General features: G+C 39.4%; 1 protein-coding gene across 1 annotated transcript in view; it reads left to right on the forward strand.

The window, feature by feature from the left end:
- DCLK1 (doublecortin like kinase 1) overlaps positions 1–14,577 on the forward strand; it is a 500,460-nt gene extending 485,883 nt beyond the window's left edge. The window contains exon 16 of the mRNA XM_054720376.1: positions 14,297–14,577. Coding sequence (XP_054576351.1) covers positions 14,297–14,461 — 165 coding nt within the window. The 3' untranslated portion in view covers positions 14,462–14,577. The remainder of the gene's footprint in view (positions 1–14,296) is intronic.
- The last annotated feature ends 679 nt before the right edge of the window (positions 14,578–15,256 follow it).

A 15,256-nucleotide genomic window follows, 5' to 3' on the forward strand; every position in this document is an offset into this window, starting at 1 on the left:
CAGGGCTAGAAATGTAATTGATTTTTTAAGCTTAGCTCTGATTTTGAAGATTAACTCTTAAAGGAGGCAAACCAATTTGCTGTAATCATGAGGATTCAAAACCTGATTCTTTTATTTCATATTTATGAAGCCCTCAAATTTAAGCCGAATGGGGTAAGATTTTTTGGGTTCCAATCTGCTTTCTCAGAGGTGGCTAAAGATGATGTCAATATTTTATTTAATTGTAAAGCATTTTCCATTCTATAGAATATGAAAAGGTGTTTATTTTTATTTTTTGAAATTGAGAGGACATTGTTAAATGTGCATTCAAAAACCTGTTTGACAAATTAGATTTTTTTCTAGCAAATGGCCTTTGAGTATTCATAAGAGATTAGTGTCTTTTCTTGTCTTTTTATTTTCAATGTGCAGATTTAGCATATTAGCTAGTCACCCCACAGAAGATGCATTATAACTATATTTCCATGTATAGTCAATGAAGAACAACTTGGTCTGGAGTCTTAATTCTTTAGCACAATGTCGATCCACTGAGTTGCCCCATTTCTCTCTGCTCAGCTGGACCACGGGTTTACCATCAAGAGATCAGGGTCTTTGGACTACTACCAACAACCAGGAATGTATTGGATAAGGTATGAGATGGTGCAGCTCAACAGTCAGTGTTTCCATGGCAACGTGCTGGCAGTCTCCATTAACCAGTTCCTTCAGTGGATAAACATGCTTTTGATTTGTTATCCAGTCCATATGCTGCTTTATCAGTTTCATTTTATTCTTGATTGAGATGCCACACCCCCTCATTCCTTTTTTTTCCACCCATTATTCACACTGACATTTGCCAGCTTTCTTTCCATTGCATATGCTCAGTATCAATTTCCCTTACAGTTAAAAGGACAGTATATTTAGTGTAAATGCCAAAGCATTTTCCTGATGTTGCCAATTAAAGAATGACTTCTAGTGCTCTTCTGTCCCTTAACAAATGGAGCAACAATAGTACCATAGTATATGTTCTATAGAAGTATATACTGTCATTTTAAAGTCATCAAGCCCTATCTTGAACTTACTAGATGAATGAAACAATGCATTTACGCTTTAGTAGTAGTTCCTTCAAGTAACAATGAGCTATAGAATGCATTGTGTGTGTTGATGAGCTTGTGTTTTCAAATTTTCCACCTTTTTATTTTCTTTGGTTTTCATTTTATTGTTACCTCTCCCCCCCCCCCCCCTGGAAATCCTTTTATGTACTAGCTATTGCATGAATTTATTTTTCAATATTCTATAACTGTCAGATTACTTAGCTGGCTTATCTGCTCAAGCAAACGGGACTATGGGAGGTATCAAAATTTTTTTTTATGGGGTTAAGAATTCTATCCAATCGTTTTTCTATTCCAGCCAACTGCCCTGACATTTCCTTCAAGGAGCATTGTGTGTGTCTCTTTAAGTTATCCACAGGCAGGATGATTTTTGATGATGTGAGAAATGAACTCTGAGAAGCCCTAAGGAACTTTTCTCCATCTTAACATTTCTGAAATGATCTCTAAGTAAAGTTCTACCTCTTAGCATTTGTTAAGAAAAATTCCACTTGGTTTGGCACTTGTTTCTCCCAAATGATGGAGCCTAGCTCAATAATGTGGTGGCTTCCTGATGTCATTTCATGGATTAGCCTACTAAATTGTAAAGGAAGGAAGGAAGGAAGGAAGGAAGGAAGGAAGGAAGGAAGGAAGGAAGGAAGGAAGGAAGGAAGGAAGGAAGGAAAAGAAAGAAGGAAGGAAGGAAGGAAGGAAGGAAGGAAGGAAGGAAGGAAGGAAGGAAGGAAGGAAGGAATGTGTGCTCCACACACATATACGGGTGGGGCAAAAGTAGGTTTACAGTTTTTCATATGAAAATAATACAATAATTAATAAATAATAATACAAGAATAAACTATCTTTCCTGTACTCACAACTGTAAATCTACTTTGCCTCACCCTGTATATACCATTCTAACCAACAATTATTGCTCCTACCTTTTTTCTATAATTAGACACTCAAAACAAAGGATTTAAGGAAGTAGAAAAGGTCATACTTTGACAAACCATCCAAATATACTATAATCATGATAATTTCTAAGTCTGTTTAAAACAAGAAAATACCCAAACTTCAACAAAATATTTCAGTCTGTTTTACATTAAAAGGTTATTTGTATCTTCTAGACAGATATGCATGCAAGAGTTGCACATCAACCATTTCATTTACCTGAGTAAAATAGCTTTATCAATGTAGAAAGAGCTCTGTTTTATTTTAATCTTCTTTGGGGGGAAGGGAGGGCGTGAAAATATTTGGTTAATAATTTGTCCTAATTTGTCTTTGGGGAGATTCTTCCTTTTTACTTTTTATGTGAAGATGATCCACCCATCCTTTACATTTTACTGGAAGATAATATATATTCAGAAGAGAGCACATATCATGAATGAATATCTCAACAAATTTTCACAAATTGTACATGCCCCTGTAAGCAGCACCCAGACCAGGCACAGAGTATTTCTAGGACCCCCAAGCCCCTCTCCACCTCCAGGGCCCTTCCAGGAAGGTCACAGCCCCCGGGGTAAACACTGACCTGGACTCTATCCGCATTAATTAGCTTTGCCTGGTTTTGTCCTTTATATAAATTGAATCACATCATGTTCCATCCTTATTTATTTATGCCCCCTCACCTCAGGCATATTAACCAAAAATATATGAGTAAAGTTGATATACAATTAAAAATAGGCATAAAATATGTCTAATTATAGTTGTGCACATTTGTAGAATAAAAATTACACATATAAGTTAATCTAATTAAAAAAAAACTTTAGAAAACGATATCACTAAATTTGTGGGATTAAGGATGGGAGCAAAATACCAAGTAAACACAATAATTAATAAATGTAGCCAGTATAAAAAGGCCATTTGACTAAAATCTTGGTGATGGTCCCATCAGCAGACAAATGACACATCCCTGAATAATGGGCAGGAGCAGATGGGAGATAATGTCTTTTTTCTTTCACCCATAAACTGCTCTGTTTTCCAGCTGGGGGCAGTAACAACAATGTTGATAGTTAATGCTGTATGAAACAGCACACCCAGTATGTAAAGCTAAATTGGAGAAATTATGCTAAAATCTCATTGGCATATATACTTAACTAGGAAGTTTTATAATGTCATTTAGCTCCAGAACAAACTCACTCTCCTCACTGATTGCAAGTGCTTGCTTTTTATCTCCACAGAAGTGGAAGTATTTGTCGAACCAAACAACAGCGGCAGCCAACTCGCTTACATAAACAATCATTATGGGGAACATCTTCACTCCCCACCCTTATGTTTACAAGTACTATGGCTGTTTTCACTGTTCTGAGCACAGCCCTTGGGAGTACCCCTTACTTTTTGTAAATCTGCTCACATCAGGGCATAGGCTGGAGAAAGAACCTCTTCTTGGAGCCCAGAATTGTCTGTCCCTCTTAATAGGCTTTTTGGTGATAGCAGAGAAAAGGTGGGCATGCATTTCTTCTTTCTCACCTTCATCCTCCTGCCCATTAACAGAGAGCTGCTTCCTAGTTGCAGCCGGGGGAGCAGCATCCTGCTTGGCTGATTTTTCAAGAAGAACTTGCTCTTGTCAGCCAGAGTCTGGGGGACACTTCCAGGAGTGAGCTTCCTGGGACATTCCTCCCTCATGGCCCTGCTACAAGCCACTAGAAAACATTTTTACCTTGTTTCATTTTCCCCTTCTGAAAATGTGTCCTTATCCAAAGAGGATGTGATCACACACATTTCTGCCTTTCTCGAGTGAAGCTGTCACTGTGGCAGGTGCTATGGCTGACAACACAAGGAAAAGAATTCTTCCATATTTGCAGGCAGAACAAGGCAACAATCAGAATGGAGTAACCCAATTAAATAAGGCAAATACCAAAACCAGACAAGCTAAAAAATGCTAAATGAGATAAAATGAGAGGGTGAGCTAGGACAAAAGGGTATTTGAGTTCCCAGGCATGACCTGACTCCAGTGTGCATATTGGATTGGAGCATCATCTTGAAACAGTGAGTAATGAGGCAGAGCGGTGGAAGCACGCACAGTCTTTGCAAGGCTATTAAATGCTGTCATGCTCAGTTGTTAAAAGGAATGGGGTCAGTTAAATGCATCTTGCTCAGCACAGGTTTAAAAATAGGTTCCTGTGAAGGCAGAGAGGAACTGCAGCCTGGTGTGAGAAGGCTCCTCAGGGAACCTCCGCCAGCAGCCAGAGATACACAGCAAGCTGCAGTGCCTTGCCGGTTGCTTTGTGGAAAGCTGCCCGGGCCCTGCTCTGCCCATTGGGGAAGGACTCCCTGCTGCATGTCAGAGCCCTGCAGGAGGGAGGGCAGGTGCTGCTGTTCTCAAAAGGGACGGATCACCCTCCCCTCCCCTGTAACAGAAAGTTAACACAGAAAAGGCATAGATTTAAACTTAAAAACCACCCGAGCTGTGATTTACAAAGGGAAGTATCAGGAAACTACGAGGGGTTTGGTAGCTATACCTTGATGCTAAAAAGTGAATTATTAGGCCAACAGGCTCAGAAGATAGGCATATCTAGTATTATAGTTCTAAAATGGTCATTGAAAGAAAAACAGGAATATGGAAATGGGTTGCTCACTGTTGGATATTTTGTTGGTAGTGCAGAGCATGTAGAGTTTGCCGCTTTGCTGTCCAGAAGCCCTGGTTTTGAATCCAGCCTGTCCTGCTTCCTGCGGTGTGACCGTGGCCAAGTTACATATTCTTTCTCTGATTTTCAGTTTCCCCACAGGTAGAAATGAGAAAACTATGATCAACCTTCCAAATCTGTGGTGAGGATTAAGTGAGATACCTATGCAAAAGTGCCTTCAGAGGCCCCAGGGGGGGACTCAGGAAAGATGGCTTTTCAGGGTTTCCCTTACTTCCAGAAAAAAAGTCTTCCACACTTGAGACAGATTTTCTTGAGAAAAACTTATCTCTTTCCAGATCCATGGTCGGCAAACTGCGGTTTGCGAGCCACATGCAGCTCTTTGGCCCCTTGATTGTGGCTCTTCCACAAAATACCACGGCCTGGGCGAGTCTATTTTGAAGAAGTGGCATTAGAAGAAGTTTAAGTTTAAAAAACTTGGCTCTCAAAAGAAATTTCAATCATTGTACTGTTGCTATTTGGCTCTGTTGACTAATGAGTTTGCCGACCACTGTTCCAGATCAAAGCAATTGTTATTAAAGTAGAAACATGATCTTTTTTGATGCTCTGATTGGGGTAAACTGCTGATGTTATTCATGAGTATTTGTGGCATTACATTTTACTTAAAGGAGACTAGCAGCCAAAAATCCTGATGAAGTTCAAGTTTAAAATGTTATCCTCTAAGGCAGAAATTGGCAAACTATAGCCAATCAGCCAAATCTGGCTCATTGCCTGTCTTTGTAAGTAAAGTTTTACTGGAACACAGCCATACCCACTTATTTCTAAATTGTCTATGGCTGCTTTTGCTCTGTAGCAGCAGAGTTAAGGTAGTGTCAAATAACCATATGGCCTGCAAATCCTAAAATAGTAATTATTTGGCCTTTCCAGAAGTTCTTCAAATCTTGTTCTAGGGGGGAATGTTTCCAAATTAAAAGGCACCACCTGGTAAGCTTGTTAAAAACTGTATCTCCACCACCTCATGGAATGCCTGGCACATAGTAGAGCCTTCATAAATATTTGTTAAATTATTTAATAAATGATTCAACTTTCCAATGAAGGAGAAGTTGATATAGAGGATACATGTGTTTTTGAAGAGTTTGGAATAAATTAAAGTTTGGACAATGAAATTACATGAGATGCTCTAGAATAGCATCCCATTTATAGCAATCTGAGGGTAAGTCTTTGGGCAAAGCAAAACATTGTTTTTGTAATGAAAGGAGTTACCCCCTAACTTACCTGTTTAGTAAGTTCTGAACTTTATAGATTTATTTTCAGATAAACTACATCTGTGGTTCTTCTCTAGTTTACTAGGATGATGAAGGAAAAACAGCATGGCAGCTCAATTTAGCTTCGACTATGAGAAAATCCGGAGCTGCAGGGCAGAGGAAACACATGATCTATGTCCTATAGAAGCCTGAGTTCAAGAAGAGGCTATGAGTTTAACCCTCTAATGAGAGGCCATTGTAGAGCTAGGCCAATTTGGGATTCTATAAAAAAAAAAAAACAAACACAACAACACACAAATGAATAGCAGGAGCCTACTATAAGAAATGGTGGAGAATTGTGGGGGCAGCTCTGCCCAGGGAACCAATGATTCACATTTAAGAGAGTTGCACCTAAAAGGTAGCTTAGCAGGCCACTGATTTTCATTCCACGAGGCTTCCTTTTGCCATTGTAATGGTCACCTTCACTTTAGGGTAATACTATGTCATATATCTAGATACTTGCACTTCCTGTTGAGACCCCAAAAGGATATTGAAGCAAGACAAAATCTTAATAACCCTGTCAGTAAGCAAAAAAAATAAAAAAAGGAGGGTGGATATTTCAATCGATTTGTCAGTTTAACTTTACTAGCAAGCCAAACACATTCCTGAAGTGTCAAGCAAGTCGTAACGCAGTCCCTGCAGAGTGCGGGTGAGTGAGGGAAAGGGCTCTGAGGTGAATGCTGCAGCCTCGCCTGTCCCACCTTCCAGGAGCAGGAATAACGGATGGGCTAAAAGGCAACGTGCACAAAATTGTTCTTTTATTAATGAAATTATTGGTAATAAATTAAGAAAAGCAAAAAGGAAAAGCAGTCAAGGCGTGCCCATGAAAAATGCAGTTATTTAAATCCAAACATGACCACCAGGACAGACAACATCGCCTCACAACTTCAACTAGGCACATCCTTTGCCAGTCCTACAGGTGCTTCAGAACGGAAGTGTTTTTGATCCATAGACTGGAAGGCCTATTTTTTGCTAAAAGAAAAGCATCACCCATTACAGTAGAATGATAACGATATTAAGCTTATTACTAGTATTTTATAGGTGAAAATTTCCCTAGAGAACTATACCCACCTTCACATGGACTGGGAAATTGGGATTCTGTGGTTAGGAAACATCTCCATGGTCATGTTAGCTGAGCTAGGATACAAAGCTTGTTCTCCTGACTTCCCCCTACTGCTGCTACCAGACAAGACAAGCATTACAGAGTGATGGGCAGCACAGACCAGCAAAAACAAAGCTAATGCTCCAGTTCACATTTGCAGTTCATTCCTGACCTTCCTCTCCCAGGCTCTATTTTTCCTTTAACATTGCATAGATATTCCAGATGGCTAATGTCTTAGGCATTTATGCTGATTTCCAAATTTAATGTTATAAATAAGGGCTTAAAATATCTGAGTACCATGTGGAGCACATAGTCATTTCATTGTAACAAAGGAGGCCACTGACTCAATTCAATAGATGTATCTATTGGTGGAATAAATTTCCTTGGTATTAGGCAAATACCGTCTTTGATTTATGCATGCCTAGTCTTACAGCAGGAACCAAAACATAATAGACATTATTTTATCTAAGATTTCCAACTACTATAATATGTACGCAGCTACTGGAGTTGCTAAGGTTATGACATTATTTTACCATTCCTCAGTTTTCACACTTGATCTAGCGGCCTTTAAGGACACTGTGATAACCAAAGATTTACAGTCTGAGGTAGAGATATGAAGTGTTTCTTCTATGTAGGACAGGTTTATATTAGTTTCTCTATATCATTTTATTTGGTCAACTATTTATTCTGTTTACCAGGATCCCCAGTCCACTCTTATTTAGCTATGCCCATTACACAGCATAGCAGTCCTTAATAAATACCTATTTTAAGCAACTAGGTTACAACATCATATTTGGTTATTACTGGTCAATTCCAGCATCTCAAGATATTTCTCTCTCACCTCTAACTGCTGACAATTAGCCCCAAAATGTGATAATATGGACTTCATATTATCTTTGAGCTCTTAATGAAGTGGTAAATTTCTGAGGAAACATTTGGAAATTCTATTCATGTTGGTTCCAACAAAGCTATAAATCATGAGGAAAATAATTGATAAAATAATAGGCCTGTTAAGGAAGTTTTAAGGCCATATCAAGGCAATACCTGAGGACAAACTTACCTTTCAAAGATAAGCGTTAGGGAGGAGAGACCCTATTTGCTTAAAATCTGGGAATTTCTGTGGTTGATACAGAGGAGAGCAGCCTTTCAGAAATGTTCGAAGGGCTCAGAATTTGTATTTGTGATGCAGCACGTCAGAGAAAATCTTACATTTCAAATGCTTTTATGGGGGCAAATTATACTTAAAAATTATTTAATAGCACATTGCTCTATTTTCTTGCTGAATTCATCTGTCCTGAACTACATATGGGGACTACAGAATTCAGTTGTAAAGATTTAACCTGCACATAATTTTATAGCCACAATTAAAATTCTAAAGGTTTCATATATTACAGTGCTTACTGTGATAAATAACTGGACTTTAATAAGTTGCTGTGAGTAAATAAATATATAAGAGAATATTAACTTTATCTATTGTAAGCATTTGATCATATCTGAAATATAAATTGTATTCTTAAATATTGACCCATAATACATTTAACTTCTTACTCTTGTTGTTTTGGGTCCTGTTTTGTTACTTAGAAAGTACTTAATTACCTAAAACAATTTAATTCTATATTAATTAAGAAATATTTAATAAGTCCCTAATATGTGTGCCACAGTCTGCTAGGCATTCTGAAAATGCAAGAGTTTCGGATTCTACCACAGAGGAGCTTGCGTGTTTTGGGGGAATAGGCACAGAAAAGATAATAAGGGTCCTGTGTGCAATAAGTGACAAGAGTTTGGTCAAGAATGATTGCCTGAGGGATTTGGAAAGAAAAGGGGCGATGCTGGAGGTGAAATTTTATTAAATCTTGGGAAATAGACAAATTTGAGTAGGCAGGTAGGAGGAAAAGTAATTTCAGGTGGTGAATACCTTGAGCCAAGATGTAGAAGTGAGTGTGATCAGAGTACATTCACAGATATACCCAATAGGACTGTTTTGATTGCAAATAAGAAAAACCCAAACCAAACTGGCTTAAGCAAAAAGGAAATTTTTTTATTTTATAAAATCTGGAAGGTCCAGAGGTTGGGTCTGGCTTTAATGATGGATAGACTCAGCACTCAGTTAGAGTTTGGTGTATTTTCACCCCTCCACTCCACATCCCTGTGTTGGCTTTAGTTTGGAGCTTCATGTAGTACCAGGATGTGGGAAGCAGCTCTAGGCCTACTATCCTCCCCAAGTTGGGAATTTATTATAAATATGAAGTCCCAGCAAAAGTCTCCTTATGTCCTGTTAGCTGGGTTGGGTGCCCATCCTTCCAGTCATGGGTACTGAGGAATGCAGGGGGCTCAGGTTTGCTCCTGGGTCACCAACCCACCTGGCCCCATCTCAGAGATGGAGGTAGGATCACCTTCATGGGAACCACAGAGTACAGTATTGAAGGAAGTCCAAAAGGAAACTGAGGAATGGTTAACCTAGACAGTAAATCGATGCTGTGCAAGAAAATCAAATGAGTAACAGTGACTATGCTAATGTTATTGGATCATTTTGATTAATAAAAGGAACTAGACACTGGAGATGTTTTAAAAATATATTTTATTGATTTTTTACAGAGAGGAAGGGAAAGGGATAGAAAGTTAGAAACATTGATCAGCTGCCTCCTGCACACCTCCTACTGGGGATGTGCCCACAACCAAGGTACATGCCCTTGACCATAATCAAACCAAGGTACATGCCCTTGACCATAATCAAAGTCCGCAGGCCGACGCTCTATCCACTGAGCCAAACCAGTTAGGGCTGGAAATTTTTATTGTAGGCATGTTGTGAATGTTAGGATAAGGAAATGGACTTTATGAGAAATTCTAAATAAATCAGACCTAAGGGTAATTGACCTGTCAGCTGTGTGTCAGATGGACTGGGGGTTCAGTGCTCAGGAGGCAAATGCTGTGACCTCTGTTGCACTTTCCTATATTTCAAAAGCACAGACTTTGTAGAGTATCTGCTGTGCGCCATGAACTGTGGAGAGCACGGAGAGGATGCCCAAAACTTGATCTTGCCCTCCAGAGCATCTACAATGTAACCAGAAAGACAGTGGATTAGAGTTAATTATGATCTAGGCAGGATGCATAGTGATAACGGTACCAGGTTTCAACGGAACACATGGAAGGAAGAAGTACTTAAAACCAGCCATAGTCCATGGAGCTGGAAGCAGAGTGAGTATGAGGAGAAGCCTGTGGACAATGACATCTTCTGGAGCATCTTTGAGAGCAAGTCAGTTGGGAGCCCTAAACATTAATTATGTGGCTTTTGAGAATATTGCAAGAACTTGGGGGAGTAGGAAATGGCCTCTCTGTCATCAGACTCAGGGCTCCCTAGGAGTTTACAGGTTCAAAGTGGAATTGTGTGTACAGTGGATCCTGGCATGCAGACCTTGGCCTGGAAAGGCAAAGCATTGGACAAAGAATGCTTTATAAATTCTCTTTCAATTCTGTAAGTCTATAAATGCAATAGAAACAGCCATCACATCCTTATTCCCTGACATGTGATCATGACATGATATTTTCCAAAAAAACAATTGGTAAACTGGCTTATATGCCACCTGAAAGCACAGAGGCATTTAAGTGCCAAGTGTCACCTACAAATTATAAAGCTGCTAACTACAGAAATTTCTAGGAGTGGCGAGAACTGGCCACTTAAAAGGAATGGGGCAAGGGACAAATAAGGAGAGAATAGGATTGCCCTTATAAAGATGTAGGAAAATAAAGGTAAAACTGAGGGGAAAGGGACCATCCAAGCATGGACTCAACACTGTCCCAACTTCTGCATAAACAACATTATGGTATTTGTAAAGAAATGGCCTATTTCAGTGGCTGAAGCCAAGAGTCTGACTTGATGTAACTGAGTAAATTATGGGGAGATGAGTTAGATATGGAGAAGGTGCCAGTGAGAGTGGGGGAGGGGAGTGCTCTGAGATAAGTTCTGAGATTTATTTTGCATTGGCCTGCAGTTACTTAATTTTAAAACAATATCTTATACCAAATTGTAAAGAAAGAAAGAGGCAAAAAACAACCCTTCCATTTTTGGCCATCTTAGCTATGTAGAAAGCATTTGCACATCTATCTTTACCTACAGCAACTCTGGGAGGGGGGGAAGGGTTTAGGCCTACTCCTCATTTAACTGAGAACAGAGTGAATGGTTCTCATAGCCAGCAGTGGACAGAGGAGGACTCAAAATCCCTGCCTACAAGTCTGGTGTGCACTTCTTCCCCACACCCAAAGCCTCCGTTCACTAGTCAGTATTAAATCCAATACCAAGGACTCTTTCTTTCTCAAGAAGGTAGAAATAGAAATATTTTTTATGAGCATGAGAAGAGTTTATATCACTCTTGGATTAATTACAGAATGGTTTTTATGTAAGTCAGACTAAAGACATGTCTGTTTTTTGCACAAACAGGTATTTTTAGTTTGCTTCGAAAGCAAAATACCATGTGCTGTGACTTTACAGTGTTTTAAATAAAGTTAGGAATTTGAGTTTATGATGCTAGAAATAACATAAAATCAGTGGGTATAAAATTTGACAAGTAGAAGAATAAAACATAGACATTTCAACAAACCAGTTATTGAATAATTGTATTAACAATCTAATGAAATGAGAAATGAATTATTAAACTTTATCTTCCTCATTGAGTCTATAAAACTGTTATTCAATTTGTGGACAGTTTTAAAGCAGCACAGCTCAGCCTAATGAAGCCACTTCCTCTATTGGCTCTACACGCTGCCTCTTTTTCCTTCTTTATTGGTTCATATCGGAACTGTGATGCCCTACTTTAGATCTAAGATTGCTCTAATGCTATACTGCAGTCGTGTGAGAGGTGTAGTTTCCACTTTGTTCTCAGAACCAGGCCAGCTATAAATTTATCTCTGTTCTTTGAAGAAGCTAATAGTAAATTTTCAAGAGGAAAAAATGGTGGTATATATCCCTGTAGAGGATAAGTAATCTCTTAAAAGCAGAATAACCTCCAGGCTACATCCTTTTAAAGAGTGACTTTCAAACAAGGATGCCTTCACGCTTTTATATGTATTCTATATTTTTCATCAGGTTTTGTACCTGCTCCTCTGCTCTCTGTGTAAGGCTTTTCTGTAATGACCCCATTCCTCTCACACCCATTAAATCTGTAATGAAGTTATGCCTGCTGTTCCCAGTTCTGATGTCATAATAGCTTCCAGAGTTGTGGCTGGATCGCATAGCCTGGGGATCGTCTGAGGTTCCTCAGGAACATGAAGACTAGAGACCAGGAGCTGGAATACCTATGGAACTGAATCTCAGTTTCATAAATCACCACATACTATGATGAAAATGAACTTTGTAAAGTAAAATCCTTGGAAAGTTTCCATTTGGTTTAATTGCATTCAAAGCAATTTTCAGTTTCAGACATTGGTTTCATTAAAATTAAAACAATTCTTCAGAGATTCAGCCGTACTCCCTCATCAGCAGATAATAAGATAATTTAGAAGGAGGAGGTGCTAAAATAACAGGATGAGCTTGTGGCTCTGTTTCCATGTCTGACAACTTCATCACTTTTTATCTTTATTATACACTTGCCTTGAGCTGAGTGATGATGAATGAGGCACGCCTGGCATCCTCACATGTTAGACGCACAGGCCTGGGATGCCCATTTACCAGGGGTCTCTGGCTGAAAAGTGTGCCACCAGAGGTCATGGCTGTGGAGTTAGGGGAATTATGGGGAGGACTGGGGGGGGATTGAACCCACAACATCATCCATCCTGCCTGTGCCTGCTGATGTCATGATCAGGTGCTCCTAGCATAAGGTGACCAGACGTCCCGCTTTTGGCGGGACAGTCCCGATTTTTAACAATTTGTCCCGCATCCCGCGGCGTTTTAAAAAAGTCCCGATTTTTGGAAAGGATGCACGACAAGCTAGGGAACAGCGGGAGAACAGGAAGGGCATATACGGTTTTTGGCAGCCATATGGCTGTTTAGCCAGGATATGAGTTTTATATTATTTTTGTTAATTTTATCATGTTAAACTTTAATAATAACAAATAATTGTGGAGAACTGATTATCGAGAACTGCTTATCAAAGTTCGCATTGTTGATCAGTTGTTAGAATTCGACCACCATTGTTTGGACTTAATGAACAATGGCATTTTTGGGATTGGCAACGACGAAAACATTTTGTAACTGTCTCTCAGACGATACACATCGTACTGCGTGCTAGTAAGCTAGTTAAACAAATGATGTCATTATCAGCTATTCAGATAATTTAGGGAAATAATTTATTTATTTATTTCATAAATACATAAATTTTCTTGAATTTAGCAGACAGTACTCGTATTATTTATATTTTATAGTGGCGGCAAAAAGTCTAGCGCCGGCCTTGAAAGTGACACTTACGACTTACGTTATGGCAAATTCAGAGGAAAAATAATACAAGTTAGTATTGTTATTATTTAGAAAGAAATATAGGATTAAAATTAAAATAATTTTTAAAATATAGTTACTTTATAACAATCAGTTTAATTTATAAACTAACAATAAAATATGTTCATGTAATTATGTACCTACTTACTGTGTTTTTAAGCAATATGTATATAATAATTTATAATATAATTTTAAATTATTTTTTTTAGATTTTTAACATAATAAGTAAGAAAAGAGGATGCAAATTCAACGATGATCTAAGAAGTGAATTTCCTTTTATTAAAAAAACCAAAAGCGATTACAATATAGACCAAATTTTTAATCAAGAACCCCCCCCCCTCCCCCCCGGCCAAAACCGGTTTGGCTCAGTGGATAGAGGGTCGGCCTGCGGACTCAAGGGTCCCAGGTTCGATTCTGGTCAAGGGCATGTACCTTGGTTGTGGGCACATCCCCAGTAGGGGGTGTGCAAGAGGCAGCTGATCGATGTTTCTCTCTCATCGATGTTTCTAACTCTCTATCCCTCTCTCTTCCTCTCTGTAAAACATCAATAAAATATATTAAAAAATAAAAAAAAGAACCTCCCCCCCCACCCCCCCCGGTCAATGGTGTCCCACTTTACCAATGTTAAAATCTGGTCACCTTATCCTAGCAGCTACAACTTGGGGAGCAGAGAGTTCCCCAACAGTGGTAATTGTTGTCAACAAAAGTAAGCCATAGTGGATAGGTTAATTCGGCCAGTGTATTTTTCTGACCTCAGAAGTTTCAGAGTTTCTTGTGCCCTTTCCTTCAGCCTAATTGTTCTCTTTCTCATTTTATGCCCCTGCTAGACCACCGCTCTTGATAAGGAGAGGCAGGTTTTCCGACGAAGATGCAACCAGGATGTGAGGAGCCGATACAAGGCACAGCCAGCTCCGCCTGAATTCAACTCGGAATCTGAAGACTACTCCCCAAGCTCATCCGAGACTGTTCGCTCCCCAAACTCGCCCTTTTAATGAGACCCTTTTACTCAAACTTCTAGCTTAACCCTTTGAGACTCTCTGATTCCCCCCCGCCCCCCAAAATTATGTAAAACAGTTTCATCTGATCTATCTAGCACTCAGAAACAGAACGTGTGTTTTCTGGTACCTTTGTAGTAATTTCCCTTTGCTGAATAAGGTATGTTGTTTGTGAAGATGGCAACTTGCTGCTAATAGGATCCTCAAAGGGTTAAGTCTACTTTGCAACTTTTTAAAATTTAAAAGCAATGAATATTTTCATCAAACTGGGATCTGCAGTGTGTAATAAGCACATGTTAACCCTCTGAGTGCATCGCTTGTGGAGGCCCCTTGGGAAATTTTCCAGGCCTTTGGATGTATAGACACATTTCTTGATTTTGCTGCAGATCGAGGGGTGTTTTTAGATGCCGCAATATCCAGAAAAGAAAGGCACCTAGAATGATATCTTGCTTGTCCTTTTCTGTAGGTTTAGATCATAGCCGTTTTATGACTTAGGCATAAACACCCCTCCTTCTTTTCACAGTCCTATTAAGAAAGAGACTTTTCTCATTAGAGGTATGACTTTCAGCTGCCATGAGCTCTGCATCCCAAGTGGAGGAAATCGGGTCTGTGGCAAACAGCCTGACCCACAAAAGAGATGGTGCCCCTCCCCCAAACTGGCTCCATATGAAGATGTGTTGATATCGCTCAGAAATGCCGCTTCCACATCAGCTGCTGCTAGTGCCGGCGCAGACCCTCGGGAAGGCACACACATGCCTTGTCTTGTGCTTGGTGAGGGGGGTCTGCCTGCTC

The sequence above is a fragment of the Eptesicus fuscus genome, chromosome 8 (genome assembly GCF_027574615.1).
Source record: "Eptesicus fuscus isolate TK198812 chromosome 8, DD_ASM_mEF_20220401, whole genome shotgun sequence".
Taxonomy (NCBI): domain Eukaryota; kingdom Metazoa; phylum Chordata; class Mammalia; order Chiroptera; family Vespertilionidae; genus Eptesicus; species Eptesicus fuscus.